At 48.3% G+C, this 9867-nt stretch overlaps 1 protein-coding gene across 1 annotated transcript in view; it reads left to right on the plus strand.

The window, feature by feature from the left end:
- The window catches only part of scn2b (sodium channel, voltage-gated, type II, beta), a 62853-nt gene extending 61099 nt beyond the window's left edge, over positions 1 to 1754 (plus strand). Inside the window, exon 4 of the mRNA XM_056282862.1 lies at positions 1520 to 1754. Within this exon, the coding sequence (XP_056138837.1) occupies positions 1520 to 1716 (197 nt within the window). The 3' untranslated portion in view covers positions 1717 to 1754. The remainder of the gene's footprint in view (positions 1 to 1519) is intronic.
- Positions 1755 to 9867: the final 8113 nt, after the last annotated feature.

Below are 9867 nucleotides of genomic sequence, written 5' to 3' on the forward strand. Positions count from 1 at the left end.
CGGGGGGGCTAAGAGTACATCTGTCGCCATCTTACAATGCTGTGATTGCAAATATTCCCTAATCATCTGTGAATAGTACACGTGGACATTGAAACTGTAGTTAATGGTCATGGTAATTTGCATATGAAACAGATCATTGGTTTCGGTCGTTATGCAACTGCGCTGTTGATAAAGTTGGGGATATCAGCAGTCAGTTGAGACTGATGAAGTCACTTATGAGCGATAAAATCTTTCTCCCACTAAACGTTCTGTCAAGATGAACTCATTCAACTTTCTGGGATTTCCTTACCTGGATTCCTGAGCATGCAACAAAACATAATTACCATGTAGAAGTGACCGGTTTAGGATGGTAATAACTGATATAATCAGATAAAATTGCGTACTTCCTAGGAAAGTAGGCACCCAATACTTAGAAACACCTCCTCTATTACCCATCAATTAAAGTTATACTTGTAGTTGTCCAAAGTTTTGTTGGTAACAGCTCAGGTTTAATAATGTACTGTCTAGAAATTAAGAGAATACTTTCCAATATTTTTTCTTACATGGTTATTGTTCATGGCTAGACCCATTTATGGAGGGTTTGTTAAATTTACCTTAAAAACTATGGAACCATTTTTATTTAAGTTGAAAATGGACTTCACCTCTGGTGTCATGGTACATGTTCTTAAATACTGGGTGGGTACATGCTTGCAGATGTTTTTACAATTTACTCAGTGAGTAAGCTGAAACTGTGCTGTAAAAGGAAGCCTTGTTGGTTTCCGTGCTGTTACCATGTCATTGCAATATCTTTGTAATAGATTATTCCATTGTCCATGCAGTTAACAGGAACTTGTACCATATTATACGTTCCACAACATTACTAAGTAAAAGTAAGTAAAGTATAATTGCATACTTTCTAGGAAGTATGCAGTTATATCTGAGTTATTACCAACCTAAACCGGGCACAACTACACGGTACTTAGTTGACTTGATGGGTAATAGTGGAGGTTTTTCTTAGTATTTCAGCTGTAGTTTCTCTGTATTTAATTACTCAATAATATACTATGTTTACCATATACAGTTACCGGGTAAATACGTAGTAACAACCGTATATTCACTGGTTAAACTTAGTAATTAGGGGACTGTAAAAGGAAGGGGTACCAATGAGTCAGCTGTTTTATTTATTAATAACCAACAAGAAGTTGAACTCCCTCAGCATCTTTCAGCATCTCTCCTGCTTTCGCTCTCTCGCATGCTCTCTCTCTCTCTCTCTCTCACTCTCTCTCTCTCTGTCTGTCTGTCTCTCTCTCAAATGGACACACACATAAATACACACACACATGCACACAAACACGCACACACGTACCCTCACAAAGCCATGCCTATACGCCACAGGCTAACTCAGCAGCACTCTTTTTCCAGTAGCTGTTTAATCATTCTGGTAAGCTTTTAGCCAGCATTGCACTTGTCTCCATCTTTCGCTTACAAAATGCTTAACTCCCCCCCCCTTCTCTTCTCATTTCTCCTCTCCTCTCTCTAGTTCCCCCTCCCAGGGACTCAACCATCGCAGTGGCAATTGGTGCATCAGTGGGCGGAGCGTTGTCTCTGTTAATTCTTTCCATGGTCGTGGTGAAATGTCTTCGTCGACACAGGAAACAGGAACTGATGTCAGAGGAGAAAATGGAAGAAGAAGGAAAACTGGAGGCTGAGGGGGTAGCTGAGGAGGGCACTAAGTAAGACCTCCTAAAGTCCTAAATCTCAGTCCTAACCCGTAACTTGACAACCAAACCATAAGCCTTATATCATGAAACTTAATCAATATTTCAAAGCTTGCTTTTTGTACAACCATCTACACTAAAATCAGGCCCAAGGAAAATAAATCTATTGTCCTTTGCGAGCTGTGTCATGTCACATAATTGAAAAAAAAGTCCATAATAGGATGTAACCTGATGACAACATACCAGTTTAAGTTACCAGTCACTACTGCATTCTGACCCTTACATCACAATTGTATTGTATAAGGTCCATCCAAACCAGTCTAGTCAAGTCTTTCCTAGCTCTTGACTTGCAAGTCCTTCCCATCTAAACTGGGATTATTAACAAACTAATTTCTTGTGGTTAAAAGTTTGTTTTTTTTGTCCTCATTATTTGGCATTAAATATGTTGTTGTCTTTTATTGATAGACAGCTATAGCGTGGTCATTTGACTGAACCAGTGACCCCTGGAGTGTTGGCTCTTCCATCTGGTAAATGCCTGGTTCTTCTGACGCAGTGTCCGCCAATCTGGAATGTGATTTCTCTCCATAAACCTTGTAGTTGGCTCATCTCTCCATTGTGCTTTGTTAAAAGTATCTCTCAAGTGTTGCCAACTTGGTGACATTGTTACTAGATTTAGTGACTCGTCAGACCAAGTCCCAGTTATGTGTTGGTTAACTATTCATTTGTCACAAATTTTTACAGATGGATAGTAACACATGCTTTCAAAGTAGACAGAAGACTCATCAACATGCAAACCTATGGAAACAAACCTACATACATCTCATCACCGCAAAACATTATGGCAGACACGTGGGTATTAATTTACCCTGCTGTAGTGCTGGGCAATATAGCTGAAAATGTTATCATGATTTATATTTCTAAAACCAGATAATAAGGATTGTTATCGAAATATTTACAAAAAATCTATTCATGTCAAATGTAATAAGGTAATTTTACTACCGAATGAGCTCAACTGCCCTTAAACCATCTTTCTAAATGCCAGATTTGACTATTTTCCAAATCTGTCCTCGATTATTTCTATAAATACAGATCGATTAAAGTCATTTGTAAAATACAACCAGCAGAATTAAATTCTCATTTAGTCCTTTTTAATATAAACATAACATAATAAACAATACAATTCACAAGTACAATAGTGGAAATAAAATCTTTAAATACAAATAGGAAAGTGGACGTAAAGCGCTATTGTGATTTAGAAAATAACCATTTATAATTGCTTGGAGTGCAATTACAAATAATAAAAAAAGGTCAGTCCAGCTCTTCATCCATTATCTGAACCGCTTATCATGCTCTCAGGGTCGCGGGGATGCAGGGACAGTTTTTTGCTGCTAGCAAGGAAGACAAGCCTGTTAACAGTTTTAGGTTTTAATGCTTATTTCTATTTCTGGCAGGTAACGTTAGCTATCTTTCCCTGTGCCTATGTAGTTAATTTCAATCATTTTAAATTGTAAAGAATATATATATACATATATATCAACACAGATACAGGGAAAAAATTTTAATACATTGCAGGGATATTTTGGTGTATGTTGAGGCAAATTCAGTAGCTTTGTCTAGTAGCTCTTTAGTTATGGAGGGGTAAAACTCACAAATATTGAAGCAACCCCACCAAACCCGAAATAGGTAAACTAAGCAAAAAAATTATCGAAAATATAAATCAGACTATTCTGAAGAGGGTTTCCTTAAACCAGTAGAAGAACACCGACCAAGTATTGAAATGGTTTAAGGACATAGATGACAAGAGCAGACATACGTTCATATGCTTCGATATTTGTGAGTTTTACCCCTCCATAACTAAAGAGCTGCTAAACAAAGCTATTGAATTTGCCTCAACATACACCAAAATATCCCTGCAATGTATTTTTTTTTCCTGTTTCTGTGTGTTGATATTCCACTCCTCATTAGTTGAGCACTTATAACACCATTGACAGTTTCGAAAAAAAATGCTATATATATACAGTGCATCCGGAAAGTATTCACACCCCTTCACTTTCCCCACATTTTGTTATGTTACAGCCTTATTCCAAAATGGATTAAATTCATTTTTTTTCTCATCAATCTACACACAATACCCCATAATGACAAAGTGAAAAAGGGTTTGTAGAAATTTTTGCAAATTTATTAAAAATAAAAAACTGAAATATTGCATGTACATAAGTATTCACACCCTTTGCTATGACACTCAAAATTGAGCTCAGGTTCATTCTATTTCCACTGATCATCCTTGAGATGTTTCTACATCTTGATTGGAATCCACCTCTAGTAAATTCAGTTGATTGGACATGATTTTGAAAGGCACACACCTGTCTATATAAGGTCCCACTGTTGACAGTGCATGTCAGAGCAGAAACCAAACCATGAAGTCAAAGGAATTGTCTGTGGACCTCCGAGGCAGGATTGTATCGAGGCACAGATCTGAGGAAGGGTACAAAAACATTTCTAAAGCTTTGAAGGTCCCGAAGAGCACAGTGGTCTCCATCATTCGTAAATGGAAGAAGTTTGGATTCACCAGGACTCTTCCTAGAGCTGACCGCCCAGCCAAACTGAGCAATCGGGGGAGAAGGGCCTTGGTCAGGGAGGTGACCAAGAACCCGATGGTCACTCTGACAGAGCTCCAGCGCTCCTCTGTGGAGATGGGAGAACCTTCCAGAAGGACAACCATCTCTGCAGCACTTCACCAATCAGGCCTTTATGGTAGAGTGGCCAGACGGAAGCCTCTGCTCAGTAAAAAGCACATGACAGCCTGCTTGGAGTTTGCCAGAAAGCACCTAAAGGACTCTCAGACCATGAGAAACAAGATTCTCTGGTCTGATGAAACCAAGATTGAACTCTTTGGCCTGAATGCCAAACGTCACATCTGGAGGAAACCAGGCACCTCTCATCCCCTTGCTAATACCATCCCTGCAGTGAAGCATGGTGGTGGCAGCATCATGCTGTGGGGATGTTTTTCAGCGGCAGGAACTGGGAAACTAGTCAGGATCGAGGGAAAGATGAATGGAGCAAAGTGCAGAGTGATCCTTGATGAAAACCTGCTCCAGAGCGCTCAGGACCTCAGACCTGGGGCGAAGGTTTACCTTTCAACACGACAACGACCCTAAGCACACAGCCAAGACAACGAAGGAGTGGCTTCAGGACAAGTCTGTGAATGTTCTTGAGTGGCCCAGCCAGAGCCCAGACTTGAACCCCATTGAACATCTCTGGAAAGACCTGAAAATAGCTGTGCAGCGACGCTCCCCATCTAACCTTACAGAGCTCGAGAGGATCTACAGAGAAGAATGGGAGAAATACCCCAAATATAGGTGTGCCAAGCTTATAGCTTCATACCCAAGAGGACTTCAGGCTGTAATCACTGCCAAGGGTGCCTCAACCAAGTACTGAGTAAAGGGTGTGAATACTTATGTACATGCAATATTTCAGTTTTTTATTTTTAAGAAATTTGCAAAAATTTCTAAAAAACCTTTTTCGCTTGGTCATTATGGGGTATTGTATTGTAGCGAAGTTGCTACCACGTCAGAATTGTGCCAATTGTCCTGTTTTACCCATCAGGCACTGCGTGCAGATTGTCAGTTGTTATTAAATGTTTTGTAAGTGTTTTATGTGGTTTTATGTGTTTATGTGATTACTATTTGTTGTGGTGTAATTGCAGTTGTCATTCTGTTGTGTTGCATAACCTTGTAACTGAAACCCTGAACAACTTTGTTGTTCGAGTTGATGACACCCATGTAACGTATCTCATTTCGGTAAGTTTTTGTTTCTGTGTGAGTTCAATAAAGGGGCTGCAAAGTTACCTTTGACGTTTCCTCTACGTACGCCACACTGGTGTCAGAAGTGGCATTGCAGCCAATACCCACAAATCGAAGATGGCAACGTAAAGAAGAAGCTTCGATGTAGAACTCCGGCAGATGGAGGACTTCATCGAGTGTCTGGCAAAAGAGCTTTCCCGGGGAGACAGCATCGCCGCTCGGAAGAAGATGTCCCGCTGAGGAAGGGCGGACGGAGCCAGCGCCCCCAGACCTTCAGGACCCGACACGGCCGGCCGGTTCAGCGATTCGGAGGCGGCAACTGCCGCCAAGAAGTCGCGGCCTACTCTGATTTCAACAGCCGTCATGCCGCCGCCGGCCGACGCCATGTCATCGCCGGCCGCCGTTGTCTCCACCGCCGTCTCATTGCCGGCGCCGGCCGCCACCCATCCACTATCAACAGCTGCCATGCCGCCGCCAGCCGCCACCATGTCATCGCCAGCCGCCGTCTCCGCCGCCGTCTCATCGCCGGTGCCGGCCACGGCCCATCCACTATCAACAGCCGCCATGTCGCCGCCGGCCGCCGCCATTACGTCACCTGTCACCGTCACCACTTCGCTGACCAACGTCACTACAACCCCAGCACCCCCTGCTAATGTGATGCTGCCATCCCCAAGCATCTTCAAGTTCCCACGGTATGCGGGCATCACAGCCCTGGAGCCATACCTAGCTCAAGTGAAACTGGTAGCAAGTCACAACCAGTCGAGCACCCAAGACACTGCTGCTCATGTTGCCCTGGCGCTCGAAGGGAATGCGCTGCAGGTATTGCTCGACCTTATGCCGTCAGAACAGCAGGATTACGAGACACTGGCCGCTGCTTTAGACCGACGCTTTGGTCAACGGGTCTCTACTGACAGCATGCGAGACCGACTGGCCCGCCGACGCCGCCAAGAGGGCGAGACCCTGGGAACCTGTGCAGCAGATGTGCACTTCTTTGCACATCGTGGCTACCCCACCTTTGATCCAGCAGCTCGTGACGAGTTAGCCCTGAGTGCCTTCATCCAGGGGCTCACCCGAGAGAGGTTGAAGGAGCACCTCCGCATCACGGCACCTACAGCCTTCAAGACTGCATTGGAAGAGGCAGAGAGGGTGGAGGCTGTGATGGCCCCACACAACCAACCAAGACCCCGAGTGCGTCAGGCTGAGGTCCACGCAGATGAAGGAGACGTCGAAAGAGGGGTTGTCTGCCAGGCTTGTCCGTCACCACGCCGAAAGCAACCAGGATGACGTCAACCACCCTTCAGACCTTGGTCGCCTCGTGATCCATGCTACCGCTGTGGAGAAGCGGGGCACAAGGCCCGTGACTGCCCTGCCCCTGCACCACGACGCCGTAGCACTCCCCAGTCGGAAAACTAGAATGGGGTGGCACCGCGGGGAGACTGCTACCCAGCCAACCGACCATATCCCCCATTAAGAACTCTTCCCAGATCGGCAGAGTGGCCCACGCACACGGTCTCTATCTTTGTTGCTCCATTGGTAGACACCGCTGCTGGGCCCTTGTGGACACAGGGTCCACCATCTCCATTGTGCGTCCAGGGGTGCTGCCAGAGACAGAGTGGAGGCCCACCACCTGTAAAATCAGAACTGTGACTGGGGAACTAACCAGCATGCTGGGGAAGAGAGCACTGCAGGTGCGGGCGGGGAAAGTTGCAGCCACCCACGAGTTTTGGTTGGCTGAAATACAAGACCCTTCCATCATCGGGCTAGATTTGCTGACTTGCTGGGGGGCTCTGGTTGATGTGTCGAGTAATGCCATTCACCTTGGCACAGAGACCCTGGCCCTCCGGCGCCGTCCAGAGAGGAAGGTGGGACGTATCCACATCCAGCCAACTCCACCTGTCACCATGCCGCCGCCGCCGCCCCCACCTCCACTGCCAACCGAGGGGCTGACGACACTGCCCAGCCCACCAACAATGACGACGACCCTCATTGAGGCTACCATTCCTCAGACACCCTCGCCGAACACTGTTGCCGCCATCCAGGATCTGTATCAGCGGAGCAGTGAAGGGCTGGACCCTCAGCAGAGTCAACAGCTGAAAGACCTGCTCCAACAGTTCGCTGAGATTTTCGCTGCACGTGAAGAGGAGTGCACCCAGACCAACCTGGTGCAGCACACAATTGACACTGGTACAACCCCACCCATTAGACTATGACCCTACCGGTTAGCGCTTGCCAAGCATGAAGCTGCAGAGCGGATGATTCTAGAGATGGCTGCGGCCGGGGTGATTGAGCCATCCAATAGCCCTTGGGCCGCCCCTGCCATCCTGGTCAAAAAGAAAGATGACACCTGGAGGTTCTGTGTGGACTTTCGTCAGCTGAACAATGCAACTCGCAAGGACTCCTACCCCTTGCCCCGCATTGACGATGCTCTGGACCACATCGCAGGGTCACAGTGGTTCAGCTCACTTGACCTACGGAGCGGTTACTGGCAGGTGGAGCTGGCACCAGAAGCCAGACCCAAGACGGCCTTCACCATCGGTCAGGGACTCTGGCAGTTTCGTGTGATGCCCTTTGGTCTCTGCAATGCCCCCGCCACGTTCGAGAGACTAATGGAGAGGGTGCTGGCTCACATTCCCCGCAACCGGTGCGTGGTTTACCTTGATGACCTTCTGGTTCATGCCGCTGACTTCGAGCTGGCCCTAGAGAACCTCCGTCAGATCTTCCAAGCCATTCGGGGGGCGGGCCTGCGCCTGCACCCCAAGAAATGCGACCTCCTTCGACGTGAGACCAAGTTTTTGGGCCATGTGGTGGGGGCAGAGGGCATGGCCCCTGATCCTACTAAGGTGGAGGCGGTCGAGAAATGGCCAGTTCCGCGAAACGTCAGCGAGGTGCGCAGCTTCACGGGGCTCGTCTCCTACTACCGACGTTTTGTCTGCAACTTTGCCTCCATTGCCAGTCCCCGACACCGTCTCACCGAGAAGGGACGGGAGTTCCACTGGGACGACAACTGTGCAGCCGCCTTTGCCCGGCTCCGCACTGCCTTGGTCACTGCACCCATCCTGGCCCTTCCTGATCCTAAGTGCCGCTTCATCGTGGACACAGACGCCAGCAATGTGGGGCTGGGGGCCGTCCTGTCTCAGGAAGTTGCTGGGGGAGAGAGAGTTGTGGCTTACTACAGTCGTATCTTTAGCCGTCCTGAACGCAATTACTGCGTTACACGACGCGAGCTCCTGGCGGTGGTCGTGGCGTTCAATCATTTTCGCCCCTATCTCTATGGTCAGACCTTTCTCCTGCGGACGGATCATGCGGCCCTGATCTGGCTGCTCAGCTTTAAGGAGCCCGAAGGCCAGGTGGCTAGGTGGATTGAGGAGCTGCAGAGCTACGACTTCGAGACCCAGCACCGAGCTGGGCGCCTGCACAGCAATGCAGATGCCCTCTCCCGTCGTCCCTGCAAGGATTGTAGACATTGTGAGCGCCAAGAGGAGCGAGACAGAGCAATCCTCCAAGTGTCCACCACGCGGCAGGTTGAGCCAGAGGATGCGTGGCTGATGGCAATGGACAAGCAGGAGTGGCAAACAGCGCAGGATAGTGATCCCACCCTAGCCAGGGTGGGACAGTGGGTCAACGCCAAGGCACGCCCCCACTGGCAAGCTGTCTCTGCCATGTCGGCGGAGACCAAGGCCTACTTTTCCCAGTGGGCCACCTTGGCCCAGCATGATGGACTGTTGTACCGGGTCTGGCAAGCGCCGGGCCAGGGAAGAAGTGTGTGGCAGTTACTGGTGCCCAAGGACTGGCGCCAACGAGTGCTACGGGCAGCCCACAGCTCGGTGGTGGCAGGTCACTATGGGGTGGCAAAGACGCTGAACAAACTGCGCCAACGGTTCTACTGGGCCGGATGCAGGCATGACATTGAACTTTTTGTGCACTGTTGTGATGCCTGCACTGCCAAGAAAGGACCAACCAGACGCTCCCATGCCCCTCTACAACAATATCAGGTGGGGGCCCCCATGGAACGGGTTGGTGTGGACGTTCTTGGCCCATTTCCCACCACAGACAACGGAAACCGGTACGTCCTTGTGGCCATGGACTACTTTACCAAATGGCCTGAGGCGTATGCGGTCCCAGACCAGAGCGCTGCCACTACAGCCGAGCGGCTGGTGTGTGAGATGTTCTGTCGGTTCGGTGCGCCCGAAGAAATACACAGCGATCAGGGGCGGAACTTCGAGGCACAGGTATTCGCTGAGGTGTGTCAACGCATGGGGGTGAAGAAGACCAGGACAACGCCCCTCCACCCCCAGAGCGACGGACTGGTGGAGAGGTTCAATCGAACGCTCATCACACAACTCGCTATTGTCACCTCACGGCACCAG

This window comes from Lampris incognitus, chromosome 7 (assembly GCF_029633865.1).
Source record: "Lampris incognitus isolate fLamInc1 chromosome 7, fLamInc1.hap2, whole genome shotgun sequence".
NCBI classification, from domain to species: Eukaryota; Metazoa; Chordata; class Actinopteri; order Lampriformes; family Lampridae; genus Lampris; species Lampris incognitus.